This window comes from Rhincodon typus, chromosome 23 (genome assembly GCF_021869965.1).
Source record: "Rhincodon typus isolate 14 chromosome 23, sRhiTyp1.1, whole genome shotgun sequence".
Classification (NCBI taxonomy): Eukaryota; Metazoa; Chordata; class Chondrichthyes; order Orectolobiformes; family Rhincodontidae; genus Rhincodon; species Rhincodon typus.
Window position 1 is genome coordinate 10,998,906 of NC_063354.1, and position 20,506 is coordinate 11,019,411.

The following is a 20,506-nucleotide window of genomic DNA, read 5'->3' on the forward strand; positions in this document are numbered from 1 at the left end:
CAGTACAATTACAACATTTAAAAGGCATTTGGATGGGTACATGATTAGGAAATGTTTAGAAGAATATGGGCCAATTGCTGGCAAATGGGACTAGATTAATTTAGATTATCTGGAATGGACGAGTTGGACCGAAGGTTCTATTCCCGTGCTGTGTGGCTCTATGACTCTATAACTATATTGTCAAATCTGGACCCGCCATATTTTGCAGTCTCCAGCCCTGCATCCTCCAGGATATCTGCTCTTATTCTAACCTCTAGAGCAGTGCTTCCCAGTCATTCACTCACTGTGACCCCATTTCAAGATTTTTGCAGAACCTCGGTGAGGATATGGAGACAAGGAGGAGGGGACATGTGAGGGTGGAAGGAATGTGCTGGAGGAAAGGACCTGTGAGCAGAGGTACTATTATAGCAGAAGGACAGTTGCTGTACCTTGTTTGATGTGGAGGTGCCGGTGTTGGACTGGCATGAACAAAGTCAGAAGTCACACAACACCAAGTAGTAGTCTGACAGGTTTATTTGAAATCACAAACTTTCAGAGCAGGTTATAGTCCAAAAGGTTTGTTTTAAATCACAAGCTTTCAGAGCGTTGCTCCTTTGGCGGGTGAAGTGACACCTAGCTTTACAGCATCCCTGATTTTAATTACTCCCGAAGCTATTGAGGAAACTCCTATATTCCACCCCTTTTCCCCAGCCCCCCTCCCCTTTTACCTCCTCCTTCATGACACTCCTTAAAGCTTTCAAATTTGACCAAAATTTTGGTTATCTGTCCTAATATCTTTTTATGGCTTGAAGTTGTATTTTATTTAGTAATACTGCTGTGAATCACTTTGGTATGTTTTGTTACATCTAAAGGAGATAAAGTGGAGCAAGTTGTTATGCTGAGAACATAGCAAGCAGCCAGATTGCACTCAGCACAGTTCCACAAACAGAAAGTTATAATGACCAGGAATAAGGCCAAGGGATCTTCTTGAGTCACCGAATAAATAATGCTAGTCTTTGGTCCCCGTCACTTGTTTTCAGGAAATTTGAACCCAATGGTGGCTTTGTGACCAAAATCCAAGGAATTTGTTTTATTGATTGTTCATGAAAAGTTTCATACAGTGTCGTAATTGCGTACAAAAATTAGGGAAAATGATTACTGAGCAATAAATGATTGGATGCTTCTGGTAAAATTTATTTTTCAATCTGCAGAACTTTTTCTTTTGCAACTTTCAATTTTGTGTGATTGAGACTGTTGGGACATGGAGAACCAAATCAGCCTTTCTACCTCAATATTCTCAGTAAAATTATACAGTTGGAACCACCCCCTGCCACCGCCCCTGCCAAATAGTCACTCCAGTGATTTCTAACCAGATTTCTGAATAACGAATCCCAGGCTTTGCAAATAATTAATTTCCAGAAACAAAAACAGAAATTGCTGGAAAAACTTAATAGGTCTGGCAGCATCTGTGGAGAGAAATCAGAGTTAATATATCGTGTCCAGTGACCCTCCCTTGAGTTCTGAGTCAGTTTGTTCGCAGAATTCCTGCTCAAAATAGTTAAAAAATTGAGAATATTTGAGCTCAGTGATCTTTCATTGGTTCTGGACATTTGTCTGGCCTAAGTATCATTCAGACTAAATTCTTCTCAGTTTATGTTGAGGGATTTGGGAATTGTCAGGCATTTGAGGTCTTCATTATTCATCCCAAAGATGACTGACAATGCATAAAAAAGATTACATAATGTTGTTTAAAAAATACCTAATTATTCCATGGAAATAAGATTATGTTTCCTTGATATTTAGGGTATGTTTGTATTCAGTTTACCCAGGTTGGAACACAGCCACACAGACCTTTGGAAATCCCATCATTACACATAAGGTGCTTCCAGTTTTTGTCGATGCGTGGACCAAGAGTTTAGTCCAATGAGCTGGTTGTGTAAGTATTAACAGGAGATAGAGGGGAGGGGCCCATGCCCAAAATTTAAATAGTAAGCCCAATTCTATACTCATGTGCACAGCAGTTTTTCTCTCTGCTACCAGGGCTCTGAAATCCAGCCTTCAGTGTAACTAGAGCAGACCCAAAGTCATCCCAGAAAAAATGCAATGAGGTACTTTTTCTCTGGAATGGGGAAGAACTTTGAGCTGAGACTGAGGCTGTTTCAGTTCCTAAAGTAGGAAGTTATGAATTTCCAAACAATTGTCATTTCTGTCTGATGAACATATACCTAGATAGAGCTGATGGGAAATGTAAATATTGTCTGACCCTAGGCATTGTATAGCCTCCTCACTAAGATTAGCAGTATTTCAAATCATGCCATAAATCATGAGTGATGACTGGATACTGTATGTACCTTTGTGGCTTATTGCTGCTTGTACTTCTAAAATAAGTTCAGCGATTACTTCTTCAGCCAAAGGGTGGTAGTTTTCCAAATTATGACATTTGTGGGAAGGTTTGTGTGGAAAAGGAAATCAGAATTACCATAAGTAATAATTGATGAAATATTTCGTGTGAAGTTTTTTATTAGTTCAACTGTGCATTGAACTAGACTTTCTTAGTCTGAATCGTAGAACTCCACAATGTGCTTATAAAAAGATTTAGGGAATTTTATGACACTTGTTTACAGATTTATAATACAAGTCTGAAGAATAAGGTTCAATAGGGGTCAGTAAATATATCATTCTAGAAGCAAAATACTGCTGATGCCGGAAATCTGAAATAGAAACAGAAAATGCCCTCATAGAAACTCAGCAAGTCTGTCAGCATCTGTGAAGAGAGAGAGATAGAGATAGATGTTTCAAGACCAATATGACTCTTTGTATAATAGTAGTTGTACTTGCAAATTTTTAAGAATTGCATTTTATGTACGTATATTGTAATCTGTTTATCAATATGAAGTGAAGCATCTGATAACTTGTCATTCTTACACAGGCCTTTACACGAATTAGTAATTCCTTTTCAAAAATAGACGTTATTGCTCCTCTTAGTGAGGATAACTTGGGATAAACCTTTAATTTTGTTTCTTCGATTTTGAAAACAGTTTAGTGCAACAGTATTTTTTGGGTGTATATCTCATATTACATGTTCAATGTGGTTATTTTTATATCCTAAATATCTAATGTTTTAGTTAAGAATCTTCAGGCTTATTCACATAATGATTTATGATTTTTGACTTCGATTTTTCTAATGTTCAGGTTTCAGTATTGCTACAGTTTTTCATATAATTTTAAAATGCAGTATTTTATTCACAACAAATACACAAAGTTTAGTTCTAAATATTGTACTGCTGGAACATTCCCTAATTTTCTTGGCATACTTCTGGTGTTTATATATTTGTTTGTGTACAATTTAAAATGTATTGGTATATATGGTTTCAACTTATAAAAATTAGGCCTATGAAGGAGACATTACGTGTTGTCATTGTTAATATATTGTTGCACTTCTACAAGTGGGACATTTCTCAATGTTTCCAGAGGGTGAATAAATTACAAGTGCAGAATGTTTTTAACGTTTGTGTTTTTAGGTAACTTCTTGGAACTGTTTGGTTCCTGTAGTTCCCAGAAATAGCTGGAAGTTATTTTTCTGAAGAACTAGAACAGCACTGACACTTTGTAATTCTGGTAATAGGATTCATTACATGATGAGATCAAAATGTTTAATATCCTGGAACTTTTTATCTGTTAAATTTATGTTTAGATGCTTAAATACCAGGGATATATTTATACAGACTGCATAAATGTGTGCAATATTTTTTAGTAAAGGTATGTATTGCTGGAAGAGAAAAGGCTGGTCAGTGTCAACTTTATATACTCATGAAGTATTACACCACAGTAACAGGTTTTTTGGCCCTTCACGTTCCTGTTGGTTATCAAGCCCACTCTAATCCCATAGCCTTGTATGCTATGGCTTTTCAAGTGTTCAGCTAGGCACTCCTTAAATGTTGTGATAGTTCCCACCTCTATAATCCTTTCAGGTACAGAGATCTAGATGCACACCACATCTAGGTAATTTTTTTCTTCCATAAATTTCCTCTAAGCCTCTTACCCTTCATCTTATATTGATGCTCCCTTGTTATTTACTCTCTAGAAAAGCTTCTTCCTATCTCCCGTATTGATACCCCTCAAATTTTGTAGCCCTCAATCAGGTTCACCCTCAGCCTTCTCAGCTCCTGTCTTTCACCAAGATGTTGCCCTGGCCAAGTGTTTCAGTTAGAATCTGTTCTGCACTGTCTCCAGCGCAATCACATTCTTCCTGTAGTGTGATAACTAGAATTGCATGCATTACTCCAGCTGTGGCCTCACCGAAATTCTACGCAGCTCCTTCAGAATCTCCCTGATCTTGTAATCGATGCCACAACTAATAAAAGCAGTATGCCCATTTAATCATTCCATCCGCCTGCACTGTCACCAAAAGGATCTGTGAACATGCACAACAAGGTCCCTCTGACCCTCAGTACTTCCCAGGGTTTTGTCATTCAGTGTGGACTCTCTTGCCTTGTTTGTCCTCCTGATATGTTTCAACTCTGAGTTTAATCCTGATAACTCAATGTACACTATTCTTCCTATCTGACCAGCCTTGTCTATATTCTGTAGTCTAAAGCATTCCTCCTTGTTATTTATCACCATAAATTTTTGTGTTATTTGTGATGATACAGATCAGATGTCCTGCAGTCCTGTTTAAATCATTAATCTTAATGACAAACAGCAAGCACATGCAGAACATCAATGGACACATGCTTCCAGGCACAAAAATACCCTTTGCCTCCTGCCAGAAAGCCAATTTTGGATCCAAGTTGTCAAATAGCCTTGGGTTCCATGGGCTCTTATCTTCTTGACTAGTTTTCCATGTGATACTTAGTCTGTTTGAACTTCAGTAAAGTTTTTGACAATGTCAACTGCACTAGCCTCATCTGCATACCACATCACTTTGAAAAGTTTCATCACGTTTTTTAAACATAATCTCCCTTCATAAAGCCTTGTATATGAGCCACATCTTTTTATTTCTGTGTCTTTAAAAACTGTAGTGTGCAAGGAAAAAGAGCTGTTTTTGAAACAGATTTATCAGGATGACTGCATAATTTCACAGTAAGGAATTCAATACATATTCTGAAATTTGTTTTCTGTGGCAATGTGCAAATATATATCTGCAATGTGCAAACAGGAACTGAGGAGTGGTTTACAAGTGAAGCTGACTGGTTTTTGGCTAACGGAGCTTGTAACTGGAAACAAGTTAGAGAGACATAGACACACAGAGAAAGACAGTGTGTGTTCAATTGATCTCCCAGCAGAAGCAAAATAAAAACCGAAAGAACTGCATATACTGTAAATCAGGAACAAAAACAGAAGTTGCTGGAAAAACTCAGCAGGTCTGGCAGCATCTGTGAAGAAAAAAATCAGAGTTAACGTTTCGGGTCCGTTCTGAGGAAGGGTCACCTCTTTCTTCCCTGCTGTGTCAGACCTGCTGAGCTTTCCAAGCAACTTGTGTGTTTTTTTTTCCCCAGCAGAAGCAGTCTCTTTGCTGCAGTTAAAAGAAAAAAAACTAATTTTAAAGCTTGAAGAAAACCAGTTACTGTTCCTGCAACAGTTGCTGTGAGCTGTGACTTTTGAATGATAATTCAGAGATATTTTCCAAGTGTATTATTGCTCTGTACTTCTTACAAACAAGTGGGAGCTTCGAAGAGAAAGACAACTGAACACCAAGGGCCTAGCTAACTGAAGTAGGAGCTTCCCAATGTTGCAATTAGGAAGCAAAGACCACTGAAGAGACTTTCCAGTTTTTCCTGTACCTCCGCCAATAATCCATTTTCCATATTTGTTTGTTTGTGGAGTGTGCAAGGGGATTTTAGTTGTTATAAGAGAGTGGTTTATACCTGAGATAACAAGGTGTAGAGCTGGGTGAACCAGGCAGACCAAGCAGCATCAGAGGAGCAGGAAAGCTGATGTTTCGGGCCTAGACCCTTCTTCAGAAATGGGGGAGGGGAAGGGGGTTCTGAAATAAATAGGGAGAGAGGGGGAGGCAGATAGAAGATGGATAGAGGAGAAGATAGGTGGAGAGGAGACAGACAGGTCAAAGAGGCAGGGATGGAGCCAGTAAAGGTGAGTTAGGGAGGGGATAGGTCAGTCCAGGGAGGACGGACAGGTCAAGGGAGTGGGATGAGGCTAGTAGGTAGGAGATGGGGGTGGGGCTTGAGGTGGGAGGAGGGGTTAGGTGGGAGGAAGGACAGGTTAGGGAGGCGGGGCCGAGCTGGGCTGGTTTTAAGATGCGGTAGGGGAAGGGGAGATTTTGAAGCTTGTGAAGTCCACATTGATACCATTGGGCTGCAGGGTTCCCAAGCGGAATATGAGGCGCTGTTCCTATATCTGTTTTCTTGTAGCTATAGTCTAATTATTTATAATAAGTAAAATTCTTGTTCAGTACAGAAACCTGGTCCGTGCTTTCTATCAACTTTAGTTAGGTAAATTGGGGTACTGTGCCTACTTTTAAAAAAAATCTTTAACATTTCGTACAACTCTGGGAATAATGAGCCTCGATTTATGGTCATAAATGGGTTTGGAGGCTCATCTGGTTTTAGATTGGTCTGAATTGGAAACAGGCAGTGAGGAAACAGGTGAAGGAAAACACCAGGTCCTGTACTGCACTTAAGGCATGGCACTGGAACAGCAAAGGATTTCCTGCAAGTGATAGAGTTATCGCTGGCAGCTTTAATTTCATTACTAAGAATTGGTTGATTTGGCTGGTAAATTGGAGCTAGCAGTGCCTGACAGAGCTAAAAGTGTAGAGATAATTAAGGTACTTGCACAGCACTTAGATTTAGAGGAAATACAAAAGAGGTTGAGTACTTGTGAAATGTCAGATTCTGATTAAAGCAGGTTGAATATGAGGGGAGAATGAGAAAGCTGGGTATGAAATTTCAAAGGAACAGAAAGGATCAGGAAAGGGAGATGACTTTGGAATTAGAAATGTAAGAGAAAGATAAAGTGAGGGTACACGAATATCAGTTTTAAATGGTGCAGTTGAAACAGGAGGCTGTCGATGTTGATGCTGGCTCTGGTTGGGAGAATCTGAGTTATAATTTGAAGTCCAGCAAAGAAAGTTTTAAGTTTGTACAGGCCCTACTGAAATTTGAGGAACAGGATGTGAAGTCATTCTTCATGTCATTTGAGAAAGTGGCTCGTGAAATGAACTGGGTAAAAGAGCACTGGATACTGCTCAAGCAGAGTAAGTTGACAAGTAAAGCACAGGAAATGTATGCTTTACTGTCAGAGGAGGTTTCTTGGGATGATGATGATGTAAAGAAAACTGCACCCATTAGCTACATACAGGTTAATGCCTGAAACAGATGGGCAAAGTTCTGGAATTTTGAGAAGTAGTTTGGGCAAACCTATATTCAATTCAAACACATTATGCAATTTATTTTGGTAAGAGATTAGAAGATGAAACCATGTATAAATCTCAGAAGTTATTCTCTTAGGGGAATATAAAAATTCACCACCTGCCATAATAAGAACTGATGTTGAAGATCAGAGGATTGCTAGCTAGGTGGCAATAGTTGCTGATGATTGAGTTAGTCCCAGAAAACTAAACCATTTCCTGTCATCCTCATAAATTAGAAAGGGATAGAAAATGGGTGCGTGAAATGAGAGCAAGTGGCCAAAATAGGGAAATGGATACCTGGGAATAGGCAAAGTACTGAGGGTGGAGGTAAAAATCAGAAGGCAAAGTATGAAATGGAACGGCAGATGAGAGATATGCAGAGCTTTTATCTAAAGGGAAGAATTCAAGCCGGTAACTATTCTAAGAGGTATGAAGTTTGCTCAAACTCTCTCGCTACTGAAGGATTTAGTTTTCATTCCAGAGAGTTCTTTGAAAGCAAAAGTGTTAGTAAATGGGATGGGTGGAGAGTATATCCCATTTCCATTGAATAAGTTCCAATTGGAGAGTCACTTGTGTCAGGACCGATGGTAGTCAGAGTAGTTAAGAAATTACCTGTGAATGGAGTTGATTTGCTTATGGGGAATGATTTTGCAGGAATGAAAATCATAGCTTTGATAATCATGCAAAGTCCATTTGAGGCTTGAGAAGTGGAACAGTTGCAGGAATAGGTCCCAGGTATTTTTCAGTCATGTGTCGTTAGGAGGGCAATGGCTAAACAAAGCCCATCATCAGAGGTCACAGTAATAGCACAAGCAGATATTAGGGTAACTGAAACTCTATTTAAGTATGACGGTAATTCAAAAGAGGTTGTAACCTTTCAAGTTGCACTTGATTCGGGAAATCACTCAGCTTCTTCCTATATTGCAGCTATATTGTTAGAGTAACACATCTGGTTCCGACCTCTGTTCCTAGCCGCTGTCTCCTGAGCGTAGGTCTGAAAGGCCTCCTGCAGATTCAGGACATTTCTCCCTCTCTCCTCCTCTTCCAAAAAGACCTCCACTGCATTGTTCAAATCTTGGTGCTCGCTGTCTCAGATGTTTAATTTCACCTGAAGTCTTGACACCAGTCTGAATTTCCGAAAACCTCTCACCACTGCTTACCATCTTGATGCAGCTCACCATTAAGACATGCACGCCATATTATTGCATCCCCTGCTGATAGGAATAGCTGATGAAAAGTGCAGGGTGCACTGGCTGCAGACAGAAATCACTTAAAACATCAGGCAGCATACATTTAATCTGCTACCTAAAATGCAATGAATGAATTGATAATTAATAAATTAATCATGTGCCCTCTCATTGCAACCCCACAACTGCACAACCCATGCTTTGCACCTCAGCAAATGATAATTAACATGTAGAAGGAAAAACTGTACTTCTGATCTCTAGCCAGAGCTGTCGGGGCTTCATTGTGAATTGGAATTCTAGTATTAACAGAACTGCCTAACATTTAGCCTGTTGCTACATTCAAATTGTTTATGGGCATTATTTTGGTCCTCTTCAATGAATCTGTCAATAATATGCAATTTCATTAATTGATGTGCCTCTATCAGATAACCTTTAAATCAATGCCCCTTCAGCTCTAGGGAATCACAGTGTGAAAACTGACTGCTATACTCTGGATGCAGTCTGAACAGGCATGTGTAAGGACCCAATATCGTCCTTGACTCTTATTGACTGATTCTTTTAGTCTGTCCTAGGATTTGAAAAGAAGAGGCTGCAGAGATTGTAAATGCATTAATTGTAATCTCCAAAACTCTCCAGACTCTGGAAGGATCCCAGTGGATTGGGAAATGTCAAATATAAGGAAAACCGGGAACTATAAGCTCGTCAGCCTACTGTCAGTCATTGGGAAAATGATGTAATTTGTTATTAAGGAAGTAGTAGCAGGACATTTATAAAAACATAATGTTATCAGAAAGAATCTGAATTTTTATAAAACGTTTGATGAGTCTTATAAAAGTTTGGTGGTTAAAGTTAAAGCACATGGGATGGGGATAATACATTAGCAGGGATTGAGAATTGTGTGTAGTGGACAAGAAACAAACTGTGGGAATAAAATCATAGAATTTTGCAGTACAGAAGGAGGCTATTTAACCTCCCTAATGACATTGTGGGTCAACCCACAGCAGGTGGACTGCAGTGGTTCAGGAAAGCAACTCGCCACCACCTTCTCAAGGGCAAGATGGACAAGAAATCCTTACCCAGCCAGTGATGGCCACATCCCACAAATGAATAAAGAAAAAAAAACCCACAACGTCTGTATCGGCTCCTAAAAGTCCCATTCTTGAGCACGATCTCCAAAGCCCTGTAAATTTATCACATTCAAATATATATTCAACTCTCTTTTGAAACCTTTTATGGAATTTGTGCCCACAGTTCTCCCAGGCAGTGCATTCCAAATCCTAACAACTCCCTGAGTGAGGAAGTTTCTCCTCATCTCAATCCTAGCTCTCTTGCTGACAGTCTTGAATTTGTGACCCCTAGTTACTGACATACCAACTAGTGGAAACAGAATACCTTCTTTACCCTGTCAAAATTGTTCGCAATTTTGATCATCTCAAAGGTCACCTATTAATTTTCTCTGCTCCAAGGAGAATAAGCTCAATTTCTCTAATCTTTCCTTGTATCTAAACTTCCTCATTCTTGGTGTTATTCTAGTAAATCTCCTTGAACTCGCACCAGGATTTTAACATCCTTCCTTAAATAAGGTGCCTATAACTGAACACAATACTCCAAATGTGGTCATACCAATGATGTGTAGACATGTAACATCACTTCCTTCCTTTAATACTCTGTGTCTCTATTTACAAAAACCTAAGGATCCTATAAGCCTCCTTAACAATTTTTTCAACTTGGCTGGCCACCTTCAGGGAATCATGCACGTGAACCTTGAAGTCCCTCTGCTCCTGTACTCTAAGTTGTACTGTTGAGCCTGTGTTGTCTCTCTATGTTTCTTCTACCAAATGAATTGCCTTAAATTTCTAAATAAATGGGTCTTTTTTTGACTGGCAAGCAGTAACTGGTGGGGTACTGCAGTGATCAGTGCTTGAGCCCCAGTTATTCATAATACATATAAATGACCTGGGTAAAGGAACCAAATGCAACATTTTCAAGTTTTCTGATAATATGATACAAGGTAGGATTCTGAGGAGAAAACCAGGACGCTTCAAGGTGATTTAACCAAGTTGAGTGAGTGCGCAAACATGTGGCAGATGCAATACAATGGACTAGAAGTAAAGTTGTATACCTCGGTGTGAAAAACACAAAGGGAAATTATGATTTAAATGGTGATACGTTGGGAAGTGTGGATATACAAAGAGATCTGGATGTCCTTATACACCAGTCAATGAAAATTAGGCAGGTGAAACAAGCAATTAGAAAGGCAAATGGCATATTGACCTTCATTGCAAAATCACGAGTTTAGAAGTAGGGATATCTTACTGCAGTGTATAGGCCTTGGTAAGATCACACCCTGGAGTATTGTATGTAGTTTTAGTCTGTGAAAGGGTATACTTTCTGTAGAGGGAATGCATTGAAAGTTCATTTGACTGATACCAGAGATGGTAAGACTGTCCCATGAGGAGAGATTGGTTCAATGGGCCTGTATTCACTATACAGTTTAGATGAATGAGAGGAGTTGTCATTGCAATGTAAAAAATTCTAACAGGGCTGGATAGACTAGATGCAAGAAGGATGTTTTCCCTGGTTGGAAAGTCTGTAAGCAGGGGTCACAGTGTAAGGATACGGATAGACCATTTACAACTGAGATGAGGAAACTTCTTCGCTGAAAGGGTAGAATTATCTACCACAGAATGCTGTCGAGGCCAAGTTACTGAGTATATTCAAGAAAGACAGAGATAAATTTCTTGTTTTAAAGGCATCAAGGAGTATGGGGAGAAATCGGGGAAAATGGCATTGTGATAGAAGATCAGCCATAGGCCTATTGAATGGCAGGGCAGGCTCGAGGGGCTGAATGGCCAACTTCTGCTCCTACTTTCTATGTTTCTAGCATCAATGTAGTTTTATAAAAGTAAAATTGCATTCAACAAGTTTATCAGAGTTCTTTAAAGATGTAACAAATAGGATGGCTAAAATGGAAACAATAGATATAGCATATCTGGATTCCCAAAATGCACTCGATCGGGTACTATATAAATGTTCCTAATCCCACTAAGAACACATGGTGTTAGAGGTGATATATTGGTATGGGTAGAGGACTTGCTAACTAGCAGGAAACAGAGTTGGGATAAGTGAACCATTTTCAGGTTGGAAACTTTGGAGTCCTGCAGGGATCTGTGCTGAAGCCCCAGTTACTTATGGTCTATATTAATCACTTGGATGAAGAGTCTCATACAAAGAAATGTAGGAAAACAAGTTGCGTAGAGGATATGAAGAGTCTGTAAAGGGATATGCATTTATAGTCACAGAGTCATACAGTATGGAAACAGGCCCTTCAGTCCAACGAGTCTGTGCTGAACATAATCTCAAACTAAACTAGTCCCACCTGCCTGCACCTGGCCCAAACCTTTCCTATTCATGTATGTAAGCGTCATTAAACATTGTAACTGCGCCCACATCCAGTACTTCCTCTGGAAGTTCATTCCACACGCAAACCACTAAATTGCCCCTTATCTCTTTAAATCTCTCTCTTCTCACCTTAAAAATATGCCATCTAGTTTTGAAATCCCCCATCCTAGGGAAAGGATACCTACCATTAACCCTGTCTATACCCCTCATGATTTTATAAACCTGTATAAGGTCACCTCTCAACCTTGTACGCCCCAGTGAAAAATGTCCGAACCTATCCAGCCTTTCTTTATAACTCCCAGCAACTCCTGGTAAATCTCTTCTGAACCTTCTCTAGCTTAATAATATACTTTCTATAACAGGGTGACCAGAACTGGATACAGTACTTGGAAGAGGTCTCACCAATGTCCTGTACAACCACAACATGACTTCCCGACTCAAAGGCCTGAGCTATGAAGACAAGCATGCTAAATGTCTTTTTAACCATCCTTTCTATGTGACACAAACTTCAAAGAATTATGTACCTGAATCCCTAGATCCCTTTGTTGTACCAAAATGCAATGCATCGCATTTATCCAGATTGAACTCCATCGACCACTTTTCAGCCCATTGACCCATTTGATCAAGATCCCTTTGATATCTTAGAAAACTTTCTTCACTGTCTGCTATGCCACCAATTTGGTGTTGTCTGCATACTAGCCATGTCTTCAATATTTCAAATCATTTACATAAATGACAAACAAAAGAAGACCCAGAACTGATCCCTATGGAACGCTGCTGGTGACAGGCCTCCAGTTCGAAAAGCAACCTTCTTCCATCACTCTCTATCTCCTGTCATTAAGCCAATTAAGTATCCAGTTGGCAAGCTCACCCTGAATCCCATGTGACCTAACTTTGCTAATTAGTCTAACATGCAGAAACTTGTCAAAGGCTTTAGTAAAGTCCAAGTAAGCAATGTCTCTGCTGCTCTGGCCTCATCAATCCTTTCAGTAACTTCCTCAAAAGACTCAATCAGGTTTGTGAGACAGGATTTTCCTCACACAGGACCATGCTGATTATCCCTGAGTAATTTTTTGTCTCTCTAAATGTTTATAAATCTTGTCTTTTAGAATCACCTCCAACAGCTTACCACATTGGTTAAGTGAATGCATAATAGATTGGCAGAGGAGTATATAATGTGGAGAAATTGTGATGTTGTCCACTTAGATAACAGAATATTATTTAAGTGAATAGGGACTGCAGAATTCTGCATGGGTGTCCTCGTGAATAAGTAAGAAAGTGTCAGTATACTGTCTAGTTAAGAAACTAAGTGGAATGTGGCTCTTGATTCAAGGGGGATGGTGTTTAAAATGAAGAAGTCTTGTTACAAAAATGCATTCATGAGACCACACTTGAGAGTACTGTATACAGCGTTGATTAGATTACTCAATGAGGGGCATAATTGCATTCAGAGACGATTCGCTGGGCTGTCTTTTGGGATGAAGAAGTTGCTTCACAAGGGAACATTGAGCAATTTTGGCCTATAGTTGGAGTTTTAAGTAATCTTATTAAAATGAAAGATCCTGAGAGGGCTTGAAAGGGTAGATGGTGAGTGATTGTTCTGTCTTTTGGGGAATCCTAGAACGAGAGGTTATTGTTTAAAATGGGGGCTCCCATTTCACACACAGATGAGGAATTTCTTTTGTGAGGATTGTTGGTGTTTAGTGAGCAGTGGTGGCTGGGTCAATGGATCTGCTCAGGGTGGAGTTGGACATACTTTTGATTGACAACTGAGTAAGCAATTACTGGGGACAGGCAGGAAAGTGGAATTAAGGCTGCATCAGATCAGCCATGATCATATTGACAATGCAGGCTTGGGGGGCCAAATAGTCCACCACTGCTGCTACCTCTAATAATCTTGAGTCATAAACTGTGATCTGTACACAATAGCTCCCAGATATTTGTGTCTGCTAGCCTTGTTCATTATTGTTACCTAAAAATAAACTGTATATTTCAGATTAGTCCTATTTCCTTGCATCGTATTAACATTTGTTGATATTAAGTGATGTGCCATCGTTTGGCACGTCCCACTAGCAAATCTAAGTAGTTTCACCAAAAAATCTAATCCTGTACAGTCTTAACATGCATGGTCTGGAAACTTACTGGCTGTAACTCCTGCACCATTGTCAGGTTAGCAAGGAAAACAGTAACTGACTTGACATTTATCCATCACTGTGGGACTCCACAAATAACCTGTCACCAGATTGATCAACAGATATTGACTGCCACTTCATTATATCAAATTTTCGTTGATATCTCTAAATTCTGCTATATCCTACCTTATGGTATACCTTATCAAAGACTTCTTTTTGCAGCCAATGTCAACAAGATTACCATCATCCATTAACCTAGTAGCTGTCTGAAAAAAAACCCAAGCACGTTTGTAAGGTATAAGTTTCTTTTACATTGAGCATCTTTTCTGGACCTTTCCAAGGGATCATTAAAAGCATTTCAAAATTCCCTTCAAACATCTTTTCAATAATCCAATATCAGATTGATGAATTTGTAATCTAAGGCTTTGATTGTCTGTGTTTGTACTACCTTGCAGTCTGAGGGAAATATACCTGACACTTTTGAACCTTCATGTCCTGTTTCTAATGCCTTTATGTCCTTGAAGATGTAGGCAAATAACTGTCGTCACATCTTTAGTTGTCCTTTGTTGGGCTCATTTAAATCTGGAGATTAATCTAGTTTGAGATTTCCTTTCCTATCTGAGATTACATCATTATCTATTTTAATATTTATAGAGTCACTGTGATACATGTACAGCTGGAAACTGAGCAGCTTCTGCAGGAATATAGACTGATGCAAATTTTGAACCTGGTGTATATCATCTTTTCATGGCCATACCATTGATGGTGTTCTGACTTCCTCATACAGCTGAGAAAAAATGTTGCTATCGCAAGCACGCTTGTGTGGTGTTTTCTTTCCTAAATATCTCTTAGATCCTTTAATGGCTTCTTCTGTTTCCATTAAATTCTGTGTCATATGTCTCCATTGAACTGAATTAAATTCCCTAAACTATAAAGTGTCTTTTGCTTAAGCACAATTTTTCTCTGCACATTTCCCGTCAAACGTAATGGTTTTGCTTTGCCATGTTTACTTTTAACCATTGAGTAATAAATGTCTGATTTCTTTTAGAATGGTTTTGGTAACAACCCTAATACATCTACATAGTGTGTTTAAAATGCACTGTTCCAATTTAATTCACAATAGTTTGATTCGATTAAAGATGATCAATCTTTTTATGTTTTCCTTTAAATCAGAATGCTTTCAAATTACTAAATCTTAAAACTGCACCTTTTCAATTTTTGGTTTCACCAACAAATCAATGAAAAGATTACCGTGCATTTTGTCGCTGTCACACATTGAGCTAAAGTTGTTTTATTAACTGTGTTGTAAGATATCTGCATTCTACTTATATGAAGGTTCATAACATTGTTATTTGAGAACTTGGCTTCTAAAGTGGGGCAAATGAATTTTAGTTTTAAGCTCTGTGAAGGTTAGAAGGTCATTTTGAACATCGAGTTCAAAACAACGTTTACAAGAAGTCATATGATTTCTGCTAAATGACCAGCAAACCACCTTTGGAAATAATGGTTAAGGTATTACCAACTTGAATTTTGTAACTACCAGAGAGGGAACAGAAGAAGAAGCTATGCAGGAAGTAGAGGCCAGTAACAGCAGAGGTGCTGTTACTAGCAATTGCCAAGCAGTTAGGATTTGGGAGAGGTCCTGAGACGCCTAGAAGTAGATGAGAAGAAAGCCTCAGAAGCAGATGATGATTGGCATGTCAGAGAGGAAGACATCTTACAAGTCTGTTGAATGCATGAATTTAGGGAAACCATGTTAAGTAATATTGAGCTGTGTTAGCACTTTGTTTTGAGGGTCTCTGGGAGGAACATTAGCTGAAGAAAGTAACATCTAATGAATGTGCAGAAATTGGTCACAGGAGAACTGATTATAATCATGTCAACTGAACTAGAAAATTCAGTGTGCAGATGGGATGACATTTGTGAAGTTTGAGTATTTGTAAGGATATTGCTTGAATAGAAAGGATGAATATTTCTGATATTTATATTGGGATTCTAACAGTTCTTACCTGGCGTTATATATATATATATATATATATATATATATATAGAGTTCATGTTTTTCTTTTGTGTATTAAAATTTTGTGTTCTTTTTGTTAAAAGTACATTGGCATCCTCTTGTGAATATGTTGAATGACTGACCACCACTGTAAACAAAAATAAAAATAAATCTTTTGGCTTATCAAACCAGATTTTGCTTTGCAATCTGGCTTATCCAATATTACCATCAGTTGGGATCGAGTAACAGTACACACTTTGAAGTGCCCCCGACCTAAGCGGGCAAGTCAAGTGGTAGTTTTTACATTACACTAACCCCAACTCTGAGTTGTGTGTCATTTTACTGGTGATTTGTTTTTCTACAGTTTCCCCAGGATGTTTGCTTTTTCCCTTGCTTCAACCCACATTGAATGTTGAGTGCATTATTCCTAACATTGTGATAGACACATTAAGACTTTAAATGAAACTACTCCATTAATTGAACTGTATTTAGCACCAGAAATATGTGTATCACTGCCAGATGATTAACCACATCATTTTTATCTCAATTTCTCAGTACTGTGTCAACACCTACATTCTGACAAAGTCACTTCCTCAGGATCTTAAATTTTATTACTTGAAATTTGTTGGTTACTATCATTTGATTGACTTACTGTGAAATAAAAGTTGATCGCTTTCAATCAGATAACATTTGTTTAAAAGTAGCAACACTTTGATTGTTCACTTCCAGGATTTATTTTATATATAACTTAGAAAATGAAACAACAGACTATTTCCTAGCAGTTTCATAGAGTTATGTAATATTTTTGGGTTAGTTTTAATTGGAATGAATTTTTTTTATTTGAATTAAGAAATTTTGTCTTATCCTTTAAATCGCTATTGTATTGAGGCTTTAGTTGTAGTTGACTTGTCCTCCCTCACAGATTCTGCTGTGTAGAATAGTTATTAATCTGGGAAGAAAATTGAGCCAGCCGCAGCAAATTACAATTTAAAGTAAGATATTAGCATTTATTCATTGATTCTCTTAATTAGTCATTCCAGTGTCATCATTCTAAATTCTATGTCATCAATTTCTCTAACTATGTGGCAACTATTAAACAAGCCTAGATAGTTTAAATCACTTTGCCTCTGTTCAACAGAACCCACATGAAGTACATAAAGGTTTCTGGTTTCAATAGAGATATTTCATTGAAATAAATTAATATTCAACTTTTGATACTATTAGGCATGACACCTTACAGTCAGGAAGAATGGTGTGATTGTTCTTTCTCGTCTAATATATGGAGCTGATTTTCACTTTTTCCTCCATACTGTGTAGGTCTGTGGTATTACGTTTCAGGAAGCAGGTGGCCGTGCCTAACTTTAATTGGTTCTCCTAACTTCGGGTACAGATCTGTGCATAGAGATCTGGAGGCTCAGCTAGCAATTATCACAGAAAACCACAAATTGCAGCAGCAATTACAGGAGGTCAGTAGTAAATTAGTAAACTTAAAAATGGAAGAAAATGTTTATTTTAGTTTTATGTTTAACAATCAGAACAATTATTTACATCCATTTTACTTAAAGGGACACATTTTTCACTTTAGTGCTCCTGGTGCAAAATTTAACATATTACCAATACGAAGAATGAACTTCCCTCAACTTTAAATCTGAATAGGTTAGTTATGAACCTTTTATTGGTATTTCTCAGTCAGAAGGATCCAAGTGTAGAGGCTAAGATATGCTACGGCTACAAATATTTGTGTCTTCCTTATTGTAGTGCAAACTTAATTTGTGCCATATAAAAATACATGGCTACAGAGTCACATTGCTCATGAAATGCTGTCTGTATGAAGTCTTGTACTGCATTGAAATTTGCGAATTAATTTTACATTGATGGAACAGTCTGCAGTACTGCCCACAATAAATAGTGATTTTCTTTTTCCTTAGCCCTTGTTCAGTTTTTCCATGAGAGTATCTTTGACAACAAATGAATCTTGATACTGATGTAAAATATACATTTCTTAAATGCCCATGGCTGTCTTAATATTTCAATATTCTTTCAAGTGCTGATGGGCTATAAACTACAGGTGCAAGCCTTTCCACTGAATGCCAGCTTTAATTATTGATCTTAATTAGCTCTTAAATGTTGTTTACTGCCTCCAGTAGCTGTTTATAACAAAACTTTTCACCCCCAACAATCTTTTCTGCATAGTGATAAAATCCTTCCAATCTCCCTGTTTAGCTTTTGATGTTAATTCTGTTGTTTACAGAGACAAGGTGCAGTTGAGACTATGGTGGGACTTAAAGATAAGGACAAGAATTGTACAATTTGCAATATTAGGGAGCTGGGGGCTGAATATTATGATCAAACAGAACTTGGTGTTGGATGAGATACAAGTAGTAGAGATTCTCCTGTCTTTTCAAATTTTCTGAACCTTCATAATCTCTCTTCTAGCTTTTTGAAATATACCGTCATGAATAACTGCATATACTATCATATAATAAAATGAACCCTGCAACTCAGAAAAATATTTGTACCTACTTTTTCTAGGAACAAGAAAATCTGTACTGCCTGTCGAATGAGATTTCGACTGTTACATTTGACCAATCAAACAGATATGTGAAGCTCTGGGTGAAATTGGTAACTCCACTAATAAAGAATTTTTTCTAAAATCTAAAGGAGCACCATTCCTGTTGTAAGTATTATAGTTTAACTGGGATTTTTTTTACATCTAAGTTTTTACTGCCAACTTTGTATCAATTCAAAACATCTGAAATCATGTATGGTCTCCACTGGCATCAGGATTATTGTATTTGAATGGTTGATTTCAGTTTTCTGCTACTAAAACTCTTCTCAAGCATTATGTTTTTAAGCAAAGGGAAGAAAGATCTTTATCAAGTAGTTTTTACTGTTTTCTTAGCATCTAAAAAGTTACTATGGGTTACTATTGAAGGACAAATCATAATGTTTTATCCCAGAAATATTGAATTTCAGGCCGAGTAATTATGGTATGATTCATTTTCTAACCGTTAGTTACATCTTAAAGAAAATGATGAGATAAAATTGATTGAGATACACCAGTGCCTTACACTTGTAACTGTTCAAATAATTTAAATTTTGGGAATATTGGAATAAACTCTGGACAAGAATTTGTTTGATTGCATTCTTACTGAACAACTGAGCTGCTGGAACTGAAATAAATGTGCAAGAGTGTGATGAATGAATGTATGTGAATATATTCTTTAACTTGCTAAAACTCAAAAAGAAACAAACAATTTGTTTCCTTTAAGGTACATGGGATACGTATGTCAGCATCTGTTTGGTGTAGAATTAATTTATGGGCAGAAAACAGAAGTGATGTCATGGATGAGGTGTTCTTGGCTATCAAGTTAGATTGTTGGCAGAGCAAAGGAGATTGAACAGAGATTTGATGGAAGGATACAAAATTATGACAGATTTTATTAAGGTAGACCAGTAAGGTTGTTTCCATTAGCGGATGTTAAGTGGACTATGGGACCCAAATATAAGGTTTTGGGGAGAAGATATTGGGTGGAGGGGGCGAAATCTGTTTTTTTGCAGTGTGTGATGATGACCCAGAATTCCCTGCCTGCCTGCCTTGGGGGGTAAAAGCTGAAACAACGATTTCAAAAGGAAATTGGATGGGTACTTGAGGGAACAAACTTGCAGAGCAAGCTGACTGGAATGTTTTACAGCCAATCGACAGGGACTCAGAGGGTTGATTGGCTTCTTTCTGTCCTGTAATGATTCCACGAGAGTATGACAGTAAAGACAAACTGGATGAGAATGGTCATGTCAGTATTTATACATTTTTTTTAATCCACTTATAGTTTGTAAGGGCAACAGTACAGTGTTTCAGAGGAGAAGAGCCCTAGAGTAATTAAAATTATTCAATTTTAACAGCAATCTAAGGGTTTAATTTAAAGGGGCAAGTCGTGGAAGTAAAGCTGAAGGCCTTGGTGTGCTCCTTCTGCTCTATATGGGAAGTCCTAGACCAGAACCTATACATCTCCAGCTGCACTTCCTAGAAGCATGGGTTTTAGAGCAGGAGTGACAGCTGGCATCACTGTGGTCATTCACGAGGCTGAGAGTATCGTGAATAGCACGTACAGGAAGATGGTCACTCCAGAGGCTGCGAGGGCTTGGATGACCAGCAGGCAGAGAAAGCAGATGAGGCAGGCAATGCAGCGATCCCCATTCCCCTGCATACCACATTGAATACCACTGTTGGGGGAGGAATGGTCTGTCAGAGGGAGACAGCCAAATTCATTGCACCACAGCTGGCTCTGCTGCATGGAAGTGGAGGAATAAGTGGGACAAGGCTATAGTAATATGGGATTCAATTACAAGGAGAGTAGATAGATAGACATTTTTATGGTCACAAACAAGGTGTAGAGCTGGATGAACACAGCAGGCCAAGCAGCATAAGAGGAGC

At 38.3% G+C, this 20,506-nt stretch overlaps 1 protein-coding gene across 5 annotated transcripts in view; it reads left to right on the forward strand.

Annotated features, from left to right (window-relative positions):
- LOC109928546 (CDP-diacylglycerol--glycerol-3-phosphate 3-phosphatidyltransferase, mitochondrial) overlaps positions 1-20,506 on the forward strand; it is a 67,548-nt gene that overhangs the window by 42,781 nt on the left and 4,261 nt on the right. For 2 of the 5 annotated variants that reach the window (XM_048610758.1, XM_048610757.1), the window contains exons 8-9: positions 17,389-17,537; positions 18,604-18,748. In XM_048610758.1, the coding sequence (XP_048466715.1) occupies positions 17,389-17,537; positions 18,604-18,723 (269 nt within the window). In that variant the 3' untranslated portion in view covers positions 18,724-18,748. Of the gene's footprint in view, positions 1-1,782; positions 1,916-17,388; positions 17,539-17,656; positions 17,728-18,603; positions 18,749-20,506 lie in introns of those variants that run through there. The other 3 variants (XR_007264551.1, XM_048610759.1, XM_048610760.1) reach the window with 3 other exon arrangements.